Below are 14,991 nucleotides of genomic sequence, written 5' to 3' on the forward strand. Positions count from 1 at the left end.
GCACAGAGGGTGTAGATCAGGTTTGTCTGAGACAACACAAGCAGCTCACTGCTGCTGTGACACAGTGCCTGAGGAAAGTAAAGGTCCTCTCTGTGGCCTTGTAGTACGGTAGTAAGGCAATACAGATACTTTGTATTGTATGCGGTCACTGTGCAAACAAACTCAACTTGATTCACTAGTCTCCCTACAGTACATCAGTGCCTGCACAGCACCATTACAACTGGACTGAATTGCAACATATTCCTCAACGTCAGCAAGACTAAGGAGCTGATCATGGACTACAGGAAACAGGGAGCGGGGGAGGACTTTTACAGCTGCACCTTTGAGAACATCCTGAGTGATTGTATCACTGTCTGGTATAGCAACTGCACCGCCCTCGACCGGAAGGCCCTACAGAGGCTGGTACAGACGGCCCAGCGCATCAAAGGGGATGAGTACCGTCCGGCAGGCGGTCCCGGTGCGTCAAGGCTCAGACCAACAGATGCCTAAACAGCTTCTATCCCCTGGTCATAAGACTGTTAAATGGCTAACAACTACTGCTCTCCCTCTCTCACAGACTATCTAGCCACAATGACTCGATGCCCATCCATAGGTCTCTACCCACTCAGACATACACACCTTCACTGTCACTCTTACTCACACGCACACACGCACACACTCACACCCACCCACCCACCCACCCACTCACTCACTCACTCACACAGTCATTACTGAAGCCACACACTTAGACCCACAGGCACAGACTCCCTCACACCTACACTGCTACTAAAATGATTATTGACTAGATTTATTACTATCATTAAGCTGCTGTTCATTAATTATTGATTGCATTTACCATTAGTATCCATTTATTTATCCTGCTACTGGTCAATATTACTTGTTTGCATGTATATATTATCATTTATATTACCATAAATATTTTCATATTCCTGCTACCAGTCACTTTTCAGTCTTGTTTACACAGTTATATTGTTTACTATTACTATTATTATTATTATTATTATTATTATTATTATTTATCCTGCTACCAGTCTCTTTCTCCTAATCCCTTCGTATATGTACAGATCTACTATCTAGCTAACTCAACTACTCCAATATTCCTGCACACTGTACATTTGGTACTGGCACTGACCCTGCTTACACTCTCCTGTTGTTTTTAATTCTTTCATTATTATTTCCGATTTATTGTGTTTTTTGTTATACTATTTTGATTTTGAATACCGCATTGTTGGGTAGGGCTTGCAAGTTAAGCATTTCACTGTACTTGTGCGTGTGACAAATAAAATTGGAAACTTTAATGAATTACTGCAGGATTTCAGACTAACAAATCTCGTTCCTGTCTTGAAGGGAAATCCTTCGTTATACTGTATTGATGTTGAGAGAGAGATGAACATTGATTTTATGCTGAGTTCACAATATCCACCAAAGTAAGTTAATGGGCTCAACAGTCTGAACCAATGATTTGGGGGATTTCCTGAAAGATTATCTCGCTCTGTCTAACGATGTCTATGTGCCTGTCTCTATCAGTACATTGTAAATGAAGTAGCCTAATGTAGTTATATATATACAGCTTCAGGTCCTCTACAAAATATGTATTTTCTCTATCAGAGCAGTGAAAAGAAAGTATGTATTTTTTTAATTTTTTTATATAGTAACTCAATCGGGCAAATATCATAATGTATATGCGTTACCGTGAGAGTGAAAGTGTATCTCACTATCCAACCATAACATCAAAGCAGCAACAGTTCGGACATCATACACTTGAAATAACCCACACATCAACATAACGACAAGCAAACCCATAACCACAGTATAGTATAGCCCCAGATCTTCAGTGCAGTGTACCTTGCCATGTCGTACTTCCTGGTTCACATCAACAGTCCTTACAGGAGCTTCCTCAAACCACCAAGTTATCCATGGCCTACATCAGACACTGTAGCTACATCATCTGACTACATCACCAGTCGCTTGTGTCTATACCCTGGTAACCTCTACTTTCTCCACATGAAGCACTCATCTTATCTGTCAAGCCCAACCCGACCTACCTCCCTCCCCGCTTCTCTGCAAACTGACAATCCTATGCAAATGCTTTTTGGAGAGATGAATGCGGCGTGAGACGGTGTGACGGAGTGGACGGAAACCTCTGTACTGAAACATCAAAAGTAGCTCCTCGTTTGAAGAATAAACATGAGGCGCTACGGAAACCACCGGGGATTGTTCTGTACTCAACCACTCGCTGAGCACTGATTGGATGTGAGGGAGATTCACCTTGACACTCACATTGGAGAAGAAAAAAAAACCAAGGCTTCTTCATCCAGGAGGTTTTCTGCAACCGGGACATTAACCCTTCTCCATTAGGGAGGAAAGGAGGAATGAACAAGGGATGAAAAGTAGATGCAGATGGATGTGTTAAGCGCTGGGGAGGTCAAGGCAGGTATCCAAGTCTTCCTGTTGGGGACGTTTTATTATTCGACAGCCCAAGCATCAAAGCAGAGGAGTAGAGTAGCACTAAAGCAGCGCTCCAATCAAAATACTGGAGGCTACAGGAGCAACTCCAGCATGAGTTACCCAAATCAATGGATGACTTGGAGAAATAACAAATGCAAACATGAATGAATTGATCCGAGATTAAACGTACAACATGAGTCTTTAAATTAATTATTAGATGAATGGAATTCTACTGTTATAATGTACAATCCCTTCATTGCAAGCATACAACACAAACAACAGTCAAATAACACTATGTTCCCCACTACTCATATCCCAGTTCCATTTCCAATGCCAAACACACTGCACTGGCATGATTAATATTAATTCCATTTGCTTAGCGGTGGCTGTCAATCACCAGTTGGGTGTTATTTTCCTCTCTCTCACTGCCTGGGATCAGAGCTCCAGTTCTTTTGCATAAATTCAAAATATTCTGGAGAGAGAAGTTGGCAATTTCACGCACCCGGGCGAGGGAGGGTGCTGAGGAAACACTCAGTCCTATTCCTTATCACTGCTGAGCTCACAAGGATTTGTTGTTTTTTCTGTCAGGATGATGCAAAGCCACATGCAGGATTTGAGGAAGATTTTTTTTTTTATTGACTTCTTTTTTAATCTCCTTCTGTAGTGTAATAATGTGGGGCTGGGAACTGGGATGAGCTGTTAGAAAGACAAGAGGATAGTACAGTCAAGTATGAGAGATCTAAGAATATCAGGTAAAAATTTATTTTCAATATCCTGTGAAGACAGATCCACACACGCATCTACTAAGACTCTCTAATGTTAATAATCCATGGTAATCCTCTATTCCTTGGTTGTGTCATAATTTACATTCATATTTCATCATCATTACTATGTCGCGGCAGGTAGCCTAGTGGTTAGAGTGTTGGACTAGTAACTGGAAGGTTGCGAGATCAAATCCCCTGAGCTGACAAGGTAAAAATCTGTTGTTCTGCCCCTGAACAAGGCAGTTAACCCACTGTTCCTAGGCCGTCATTGAAAATAAGATGTAGTTCTTAACTGACTTGCCTAGTTAAATAAAGGTCAATAAAACACTGTGCTCCCTTAATAGTACACACAGAAAGAGGATGCATGCTTTGACTTTGTTCAAAACATTAAGAACACCTTCCTAATATTGAGTTGCACCCCTTTTTCCCTCAGAACAGTCTCAATTTGTCAGGGAATGGACTCCACAAGGTGTCGAAAGCTTTCCACAGGGATGCTAGCCCATGTTGACTCCAATGCTTCCCACAGTTGTGTCAAGTTGGTTGGATGTCCTTTGAGCGGTGGACCATTTTTGATACCATGGGAAACTGTTGAGCGTGAAAAACACTGTGTTGTAGTTATTGACACAAACAGGTGCGCCTGACACCTACTACCATACCCTGTTCAAAGGCACAAATATTTTGTCTTGCCTATTCACCCTCTGAATGGCACACAAGTCTCAAGCCATGTCTCCTCCCCCTCATCTACAGTGATTCACTTTAACAGGTGACATCAATACGGGATCATAGCGTGCACCTGGATTCACCTGGTCCGTCTATGTCATGGAAAGAGCAGGTGTTCCTAATGTTTTGTATACTCAGTGTATAGCTTGATGAGCTAAACTGTGCCTGAGTGTAATACAGTAGGTCAGGATGACACTCCCCATCCATTGCCAAACAACATGTTGAAGTGTTGTGAGAAGTCTAGTTTGCTGAGCTAAAAACGATGCGTGGTAGTACAGCCTGAATGACTGGAGGCTGTCTGTTCAGTCTGTGGTAGTACAGCCTGAATGACTGGAGGTTGTCTGTAAAGCCAGACATGGTGGCATGGCGTGGGTCCAGCCAGGCACCATGTGGGGGGGAGTGGAATCCTCCATGACTCAACAGTATACAGAAATGCTCTGATTGGCTCGGAATCAGCAGCCCTCCCTCATCTCTTTCTCTCTCCATCTCTTCCTATCTTTCCCCCTCTCTATCTTTCTCTCATCTACTGTACCGCCATTTCATCTCCTGTCAAATGATAGGGGAGGGAGAAAATGGAACTCCTATGTATTTTAGGAGCAGGAATCGAGCAGGGTTGCAGGCTCCACCGCCTTGCAAATGAACACGCTGGCCTAACCGCCTCTGTGCTTCTGCTTCTGTACTCACAGAGGTGTGTGGGGAATGGGGAGGGAGAATGAGACCAAAAAATAAAGAAAGATAGATGAGCAGCACTCTATGGTTGGTTCTGTTGCTGTGACAACACCGCTGTTTTACACTCCCAAAGCGAACGGGAGAAATAAAACCACCAGCCAGTGACTGGCTTGCAAAGCACAGCACCTGCTGCCATAAGACAAACCCCACAATCTATCCAAGATCAATTTCTATGTAATATTGTGTGGGGTGACTCATATCCGCAAATGCTGAGAGAATGCATTTGTAACAGACGAGGAACAAACAATAACCATTTCTACAGTAACATACACGTAGTCCATGTAGTGCTGAAGATCCTCTAGGAACGATGAAATCTAATGAATAAGCTTTATGACTCCAGGCAGGGTAGGACATTAACTTCTGATGTGGTGTTGATGGTGCAGCTCAACACTCTCATTGGGTCAGTACTGCAACAGTCCCCAGGAGTGACAGATGAGCCTAAGGCAGTGTTGACAACACAGATAAAGAACAAAAACGGCCTCCATTCCAGCAGCCCCAGTATGAAGGAAGTTAGAGGTAGTTTTGCGAGCCAATGCTAACTAGCGTTAGCGCAATGACTGGAAGTCTACCGGAACAGCTAGCATTCGAAACTACCTCAAACTTCCTTCATACTGGGGCTGCTGGAATGGAGGCCGTTTTTGTTCTTTATCTGTGTTGTCAACACTGCCTTAGGCTCATCTGTCACTCCTGGGGACTGTTGCAGTACTGACCCAATGAGAGTGTTAATGTTTTGAGATACAGTGACTGAAGTACTGTACTCACCCCTGTGCAAAGTCTTGATCAGGGATGGGCAACTTTGATGGGGGTGGGGGCCACAAAAAATCTGAACTCATCATTTATTTATTTAACCTTTATTTAACTAGGCAAGTCAGTTAAGAACAAATTCTTATTTACAATGACGGCCTACCAAAAGGCAAAAGACCTCCTGTGGGGACAGGGGCTGGGATATATATATATATATATCTCATGAGGGGCCATAGTGGCTCGTGGGTCTGCGTACACACATCTATACCCACATATGCAGTCAGAGCCCTAGCCCTAAGTGAAATTTTGCAGTCAGAGCCCCCCCCACTACATCGGATGTAGTGATCATAATATAATAGCCATATCTAGAAAAAACTCAATTGTGTATAAGCGAATATACAAGAGGTTTTGCAATGATTCCGATGTCAAAGATGTGAAAAAGATTTGTTGGTCTGATGTATGTAATGAGGAACAGCAGCACTTGCAGCACTTATGAAATTGCTTCTTCTGTTTACTGATAGGCATGCGCCCATCAAGAAACTGACTGTTAGAACTGCCAAATCCCCATGGATAGATGATGAATTGAAAAACTGTATGCCTGAGAAGGATGAGGCAAAGGGAATCGCAAATAAGTCTGACAACACAGCAGATTGGCAAACAAAATCACGTAACTAAACTAAACAAAAAGAAGAAGAAACTATACTATGGAACAAAGATAAATTATATAATGAATGATAGTAAAAAGCTCTGGAGTACCTTAAAAGAAATTCTAGGCAAAAAAGCGAACTCAGCTCCCTCTTCATTGAGGCAGATGGCTTGTTCTTAACAAAACCCTTTGGTATTGCCAACCACTTTAATAACTTTTTTGTTGATAAGATTTGCAAACTTAAGCATTACATGCAAACAACAAATGCTGAGCCTTCGTATTCATGCATGCCGTCTTTCGGATGGGACGTTAAACGGGTGTCCTGACTCTCTGAGGTCATTAAAGATCCCATTGCACGTATCATAAGAGTAGGGGTGTTAACCCCGGTGTCCTGGCTAAATTCCCAATCTGGCCCTCATACCATCACAGCCATCTAATCATCCCCAGCTTACAATTGGCTCATCCATTCCCCTCCTCTTCCCTGAAACTATTCCCCAGGTTGTTGCTGTAAATGAGAATGTGTTCTCAGTCAACTTACCTGGTAAAATAACGGTAAAATAAAAAAATTCTAATATCGAACCAAATAATGAAAAACAAGCGCTGTATTTTTGAGTTTGGCAAAAATGGTGTGAAAGTGTTGATTTTTTTTAATAAGGACAAGCCACCTGATACCGACAGTCTGGGTGGTAAATTGCTGAGGTTGGAAGCAGAATACACTGCGACTCCTGTTTGCCACAGCTTCAATTTAATCCTAGAAGATGGTGTGTGCCCTCAGGCCAGGAGGGAGACAAAGGTCATTCCGCTGCCCAAGAATAGCAAAGCATCCTTTAATGGTATAAACAGGCGACCAATCAGCCTGTTACCTGCGCTTAGCAAACTTTTGGAAAAAACAGTGTTTGACCAAATATCATTTAATTTTACAGAAAACAAATTGACAATGGACTTTCAACATACTTATAGGGAAGAACACGCAACACGCTCAGCACTGACACAAATGACTGATGATTGGCTGAAAGACATTGGTAATAATAAAGAGCTGTTTTGTTAGACTTCGGTGCAGCTTTTGATATCACTGATTATAACCTATTGCTGAAAAAACATGTTGTTATGGATTTACATCCTCTTCCTTATCATGGATTGAAAGTTACCTATCTAATAGAACTGGGGTGACCACATTTAAAATCCTCCTGGGACAACAGGAGGATTTTGCTGGACATTTTGCTGGACATTCGCGGGACAGTGTACACACACACACACACACACACACACACACACACACAACTCTCGCTCATGGTGCAGTGCACATTTTTTAAGTGCCGGAGAGCAATCAAAATGTAAATGATGTCATCATTTCTCAAAGTATGTACCGACAGAAGTACACTATTGAATATCATTATAGAATATGCATAAAATGCATCTTCCAATTGCAACATCTGCCTATGCCCACACATATTGTCTCAAAATAAAAATATATTTTTAATACCCTCAAACACCATTTGAAAATAGGCCATGGCATCATCACTGTAAATTATGAATGATAATTCTTCACGTTTTACCAGTGAAAATGTCCAAACTGCGTCTGCCTGCCAATCATTTGATCTCAATCAGTTTCATGGGAATATGTATTTAGATCTTCTTGAAGTGTTTTGCGAGCAAATTAGAGCAGTTGGTGTTAAACTACAGAGCCTTCCTGTGTTTTGTTTCAATCGGAGCACATTCAACCTAGTGGTGCACTGTTTTGAGTTTTGGTGGTGTGAGATTTTTTTGGGACTAATCAGCTAACCATCCTAAAATCTCATGAAATGAGGTGGTGTTTTTGATGTAACAGCAACATTATACTATGCTATTATACTTGGTTATGTTATGCAGAATACTAATGAATCATTATGTGATCTTCCAAGACACTGATTGAGCTTTGATGTAAATTTACTGAACGAGCACCATTGTGAGAAGTGCAGCACTACACCCGGACTACACAGCACTCGGCGCAACTAGCCAACTAATTGTTGCCTACCGCAAAATTTGGTGATGCAGAAACGAGAGACCACATGTGGCCGTTTTATGAAAATCTGGGAATATTTGGCCAATATTTGGTCTTAGGGAATGTAAAACAGCTAGGAAGGGAGGCTTTTCAAGTGGGATTGAGACTGAGTGAAGCAGCAGCAAATTATGTTGAATGAGAAACTAATGAGCGTGGAGAGCCTCACAAGTTTGACGAAATTACCTCATCCAAAAGTATGTGGACACCTGCTTGTCGAACATCTCATTCCAAAATCAGGGCAGTCGGCTTGGGCCATTATTGTTTTCTGTTTTTACCAATGACCTTCCACTGACCTTGAATAAAGCCTGTGTGTCTATGTATGCGGACGAGTCAACAGTATACACGTCGGCTACGACAGTAAAATAAATAACTGGCACCCTTAACATAGAGCTCCAGTCAGTTTTAGAATGGCTAACTAGCAATAGGCTGGTGCTAAATATTGTAAAAACTAAAAGCATCGTTTTTGGGACAAATCACTCGCTCAACCCTAAACTTCAGATCTATTATTGAATAATGTGGCGTTTAAGCAAGTTGAGGAGACTGAACTGCTAGATGTAACCCTAGATAGCAAGCTGTGATGGTATAAACATTTAGACTTAATGGTTGCTAACATGGGAAGAGGTCAGTCCAAGATAAGGCGTTGTTCTTCTTTCTTGACATCAACCAGACAGGTCCTAGAGGCCCTAGTTTTGTCGCACCTGGACTACTGCCCAGTTGTGTGGTCATGTGCAAATAAGGACATAGGCATAGTTGCAGTTGGTCCAAAACAGGGTAGCACATATTGCAACCATATATATATGGAGGGCTGAATGTCAATGGCATTCATGTCAATCTCTCCTGGCTCAAAGTTGAGGAGAGATTGACTGCATCAATATTGGTCTTTGTGCGAGGTGTTGATGTGTCGAAGGTACCGAACTGTCTGTTCAAGCAGTTGGAACACAGTTCAGACACTCATCGGTACCACACAAGACATGCAACCAGAGGTCTCTTCGCAGTCCCCAGTTCCAGAACAGAGGCTGGGAAATGCACAGTAGTAAATAGAGCCATGACTACATGGAACTCCGAGCCACCCCAGGTAACTCAAGCTAGCAATAAAATCTGATTTTCATATATTATGTATTGTATTTTGCATTGTATTATGCATTGTATCATGTATTGTATATTTCATTGTATTATATATTGTATTATGTATTGTATTTTGCACTGTATTATGTATTGTATTATGCATTGTATTTTGCATTTCATTATGCATTGTATATGTATATTATGTATTCTATTTGTTGTGTTTTGTTTCCTGTTTGCACCCCATTAAGAGTAGCTGCTGCCTTGGCGGATCCTAATAAAATACTAATATTAAATATACCTTGCTAGCAAAACATTTTAGCGGCCCCCCTCTTTTGTCATGGGGCATAGATCAAATATTGCAGTTTTAAAGCTTATTTGCGGCAATTTTACACATTTTGGCATGGGCAGAGAAAAGATGTTGCAATGTACAACAAATGCAATTCATTCTACTAATTTTGCCATGGGGCGGAGAGAAAATGTTGCAGTTGTACAGCTAATTTCCTGCAATTCTACACATTTTGCCATGGGGTGGAGAGACATGTTTTTTTATATGATATCTGAGTTAGAGTGACTACAAAATCAATGGGGGGCCCCCTGGTCGGTAATTCAGCCATGATAACTACAGGTTTAAATAGCTAGCTAGACTAATGTTAACTGACATGGGCTAATTGAGTGACTGTCAGTGACTGACATAAGAGGAAAAAACTGCTGATGCACAACCACATTTACAAATTGCTCCTTGTGTATTCTACTATTTTAACTCTCACAAACTAGCGGGCCACCAGTCTAGATATAGAAGACCGTGATCATTTGCTGGCTTTAAAATGTAGGCTAAATGACACATGCACATGAAGTAATAAAGGAAATGTTTTAAATAGGACAGTGTTCAGTGGCTATTTACCTTTCTCAGCAGGCAGCAAATCCTCTCAATGTTCCGGAGTCGTTCTCTCTGTTGGAGCCAAACAGGAAACAGTTACATCACCTGCATTAAATATACATATGGAAACACAACAGTTGTTCTGATGAGGTTCAGCAGTCCAAAAATATGGGTATTTTACAGACCTTAGTGACTAGATAGTGTAGTAAGTCCAACTGTCTAGTCACTAAGGCCTGTAGCATACTTGTTACAAGCTGGGGAGAATCAGGAATGTTTCAGGAGTGTGTTAGGTACACAGGAGTGTTTTGGGTAGCATGATGCTGCTGGCCTGTGAAGCTGGATTTGCACTGTGTAGGCCCACAGTGAGACATGGATGATGCTGGTTCCTTCCTTCCCACCTCTGCTTAGCTATAAGCAGACTCTGCATCTTCCTCTGCCTGTGTCTGTCTGTGTGTGGTGCTGGGGCTTTGTGGAGTCAACCCAGCACTGCCTAAAGCACTTGTCTACCCCCCACTTCTTGGCCCAGCGCTCCTCTCTCTGCAGAACTACAGTGCAACCAGAAACTGGCGAGGACATCAAGGGCCATATTTAGAAAAACCAATGCCAGGCGACACCATTTCTTGAATGGCGCATGTGAGCAGCATGGCATATGGCGATTACATAGAAACGTTCCCTATTTTGGGCAGTGCTTGTTTCTATGCCTGTTTTGGATGGATACCTCACCCTGACAGTCCCAGTCTGTACATGTGTCTCTATCAGACCAAATTGACTTGGTTGATGTGCTAAATTGTCATACTTGGGATGATGTGCTATCTTGAGGATAAATGATATATGAATGACACCCAAACAGGCTTATCTTCCTCTGCAGAGTACTGGTGAAAAGGCCCCTGAAACAGGGGGGGGCTGCATTAATCAAGACTAAACATACATATTTGATTAGTATTTTGGAGAAAAAAAAAACACTACAGAAGAACTTCCTCTGATGGGATGTATAATTCATCATGGAGTCGCCTGTACGCCTCTAAATAATGTAATCGGAGGTAACACTACTGTAGAAAGCCAGTCTAGTGTACGTTGGAACTAAGACCGTTGGAACGGTTCTACAGGCTCTGTGGGGAAAATGTGCAGTCTGGTGGCTAATCTCCATTTGAGCATCAGCCGTTTTTTATCTCTCATCTCAAAATCTGATACGACACATAATCTACACGTCAGTCCGCTTGGAATTGTTCTGGGTAAAGACGGCGGAAAATGTCTTCAATTGCCTCCTTTTACTGTACTGTTTTTCTATTTTAAAAGTGCCAAGTGTATTGAGATGTTTTAAATGCACTTTAAAGTTTCACTTTAAGGAAGTCCCATTCCACTGAGAGAAATGTGCTATTATATTATTAAGAGTAGAGGTAGGAAAGAGGTTGGGGTTGAGGAAACGTCAAATTGAGCTGCGGGTAGTCTCATATACATACGTGAAGTCAAATCTGCAGAATACTTTGATGTTCTCCAAGCACATTTTGCATTGCTTCCTCCTCCCCATGTCCTCTCACGACCCACTGCAGTAGTTCAGCATAAGAAACCACAACATCTATGAGAAGTTACCGTAAATTAGCCCTATTTTGGGACTGCAGCACCTCATTTGGGCGAACCTGAATTTGCCTCTACACATGTTTTCCTCTCCTCTCCCATCTTGAGGAGTATGAACGAGGCCATGCTAATATATTCCAGTGGTAGCCATGGAGACGCCAGATAACTGCCGACGTATCAACACTTCTCATTAGCAAGCAATTAGACAGGGCTCGCTTTGAAATGTTACTCAGCGAGAATTTGCTTGACAAGCAAGTGTGCTGGGGTACTGTAAATAAGACACACAAAAGTAAACTGAGGCTCAGGGTGAGAATAGAGAGGAGAGCTAGAGAGGTCAAGGAACTGTTGAGAGAAGATGAGGAGTGTTTGACAGGTGAGAAATCCTTCTCTGGAGTGTGTACCTTCACTGTCTAGAGTACACAGTACACACAGTGCTCTGTCGGAGGAGTGAATGAAAAAAGGCTAATTACTGGTTCACTTTCTGGAGATGAGCATTTAATATTTTATTAGGATCCCCATTAGCTACAGCCAAAGCTGCAGCTACTCTTCCTGGAGGTCCACACAAAACATGACACAATACAAAACATGAATAGACAAACATTTCCTCAAGCTCTGTCAAGTTGGTTGCTGATCATTGCTAAACAGACATTTTCAAGTCTTGCTATAGATTTCCAAGCCGATTTAAGTCAAAACTGTAACTAGGCCACTCAGGAACATTCAATGCCAATATAATGTCTCAATATAATACATTTTAAATGATGGCTTTAACACAACAAAATGTGGGAAAAGTCAAGGGGTGTGAATACTTTCTGAAGGCACTGTACACTGACATTCCAACACACACATAGACTACATACGCTCACGCTCACACACACACACACACACACACACAAATCACACATACAGTGAGGGAAAAAAGTATTTGATCCCCTGCTGATTTTGTATGTTTGCCCACTGACAAAGAAATGATCAGTCTATAATTTTAATGGTAGGGTTATTTGAACATGGTGGGCAGAATAAAAAAAAATAATAATAATAAAAACGCATGTCAAGAATTTTATAAATTGATTTGCATTTTAGTGAGGGAAATAAGTATTTGACCCCTCTGCAAAACATGACTTAGTACTTGGTGGCAAAACCCTTGTTGGCAATCACAGAGGTCAGACGTTTCTTGTAGTTGGCCACCAGGTTTGCACACATCTCAGGAGGGATTTTGTCCAACTCCTCTTTGCAGATCTTCTCCAAGTCATTAAGCTCCCTCCACAGATTTTCTATGGGATTAAGGTCTGGAGACTGGCTAGGCCACTCCAGGACCTTAATGTGCTTCTTCTTGAGCCACTCCTTTGTTGCCTTGGCCGTGTGTTTTGGGTCATTGTCATGCTGGAATACCCATCCACGACCCATTTTCAATGCTCTGGCTGAGGGAAGGAGGTTCTCACCCAAGATTTGACGGTACATGACCCTGTCCATCGTCCCTTTGATGCAGTGAAGTTGTCCTGTCCCCTTAGCACATTCCTTCTCCTTCAAACACGGCGAGTTGAGTTGATGCCAAAGAGCTCCATTTTGGTCTCATCTGACCACAACACTTTCACCCAGTTGTCCTCTGAATCATTCAGATGTTCTTTGGCAAACTTCAGACGGGCATGTATATGTGCTTTCTTGAGCAGGGGGACCTTGCGGGCGCTGCAGGATTTCAGTCCTTCACGGCGTAGTGTGTTACCAATTGTTTTCTTGGTGACTATGGTCCCAGCTGCCTTGAGATCATTGACAAGATCCTCCCGTGTAGTTCTGGGCTGATTCCTCACCGTTCTCATGATCATTGCAACTCCATGAGGTGAGATCTTGCATGGAGCCCCAGGCCGAGGGAGATTGAGTTCTTTTGTGTTTCTTCCATTTGCGAATAATCGCACCAACTGTTGTCACCTTCTCACCAAGCTGCTTGGCGATGGTCTTGTAGCCCATTCCAGCCTTGTGTAGGTCTACAATCGTGTCCCTGACATCCTTGGAGAGCTCTTTGGTCTTGGCCATGGTGGAGAGTTTGGAATCTGATTGATTGATTGCTTCTGTGGACAGGTGTCTTTTATACAGGTAACAAACTGAGATTAGGAGCACTCCCTTTAAGAGTGTGCTCCTAATCTCAGCTCGTTACCTGTATAAAAGACACCTGGGAGCCAGAAATCTTTCTGATTGAGAGGGGGTCAAATACTTATTTCCCTCATTAAAATGCAAATCAATTTATAACATTTTTGACATGCGTTTTTCTGGATTTTTTGTTGTTGTTATTCTGTCTCTCACTGTTCAAATAAACCTACCATTAAAATTATAGACTGATCATTTCTTTGTCAGTGGGCAAACGTACAAAATCAGCAGGGGATCAAATACTTTTTTCCCTCACTGTACATGCATAGACGCCAAACCCACACACACACACACATGCACACACAGACACACTTTCACACTCTTCACGTACGCTGTTGAATACTCTGTTTATTATCTGTCCCGATTGCCTAGTCACAGTTACCCCTACCTACATGTACATAATTACCTCAACTACCTCGTACCCCTGCACATTGATTCGGTTCCGGTACTCCTTGTATATAGTCTTGTTATTGTTATTTTAATGTGTTACTAATTCCTTCTTTTTATTGCACATTTTTCTTACTTTGTAACTGTATTGTTGGGAAAGAGCCTGTAAGTAAGCATTTTATGGTAAAGTTTACGCCTGTTGAATTCGATGCATGTGACAAAAGATTTGGAACATGTACTCATAATAACGGCTACATTGCAGTCATCCATTTTGTTAAAGCTGCTTACTGTTACTATTGCAAGTCCGGATCCTAATCTCTCAGAACCAGTTGTTCTGTAAACACTAACCAGAATCTTACAACATTAGGAACTACCCGTGTCCTTGGTTCTCCCGTTTGACGTCAATAATATTCATAATGAGAGGAGAAATGTGACGATACAGTAGTGGAGGCTGATGTACTGTCAGTATAGTGCAGGTGGTTCTCTAAGCTGGCGTTATATTATGACTTACCTTGCCTGAGATCTCAGGACTTGTGTCGACTCCCAGAGCTAATACCTAGAGTTTACCCAGTGAGCCGTCATCCCAGGTTTGATATCTGGCCGATTACACGGGCCTACTGTAACGGTTTCAACATTTTCTTGTAACGACAACAACAACGTTTTTAGACAGGACCCAGTGTTATGCCAATCCTCCATTCACCCTTTGGAGTCACACTGACATATAACTTATAGTACTAATTTACTAGAGATCTGACTAAAATGTAACCTATATGAGCACATGGGTAGTACGCAATTCCATGATCAGTCTAGGGAAATAAAATCATAACACAAGTAATACTCCTCTCTCTGCATGATA

At 42.0% G+C, this 14,991-nt stretch overlaps 1 protein-coding gene across 3 annotated transcripts in view; it reads right to left on the bottom strand.

The window, feature by feature from the left end:
- LOC106571455 (protein cornichon homolog 3) overlaps positions 1–14,991 on the bottom strand; it is a 56,622-nt gene that overhangs the window by 31,898 nt on the left and 9,733 nt on the right. For all 3 annotated transcript variants that reach the window (XM_014144587.2, XM_014144586.2, XM_045695747.1), the window contains exon 3: positions 10,059–10,106. In XM_014144587.2, the coding sequence (XP_014000062.1) occupies positions 10,059–10,106 (48 nt within the window). The remainder of the gene's footprint in view (positions 1–10,058; positions 10,107–14,991) is intronic.

This window comes from Salmo salar, chromosome ssa15 (assembly GCF_905237065.1).
Source record: "Salmo salar chromosome ssa15, Ssal_v3.1, whole genome shotgun sequence".
Classification (NCBI taxonomy): Eukaryota; Metazoa; Chordata; class Actinopteri; order Salmoniformes; family Salmonidae; genus Salmo; species Salmo salar.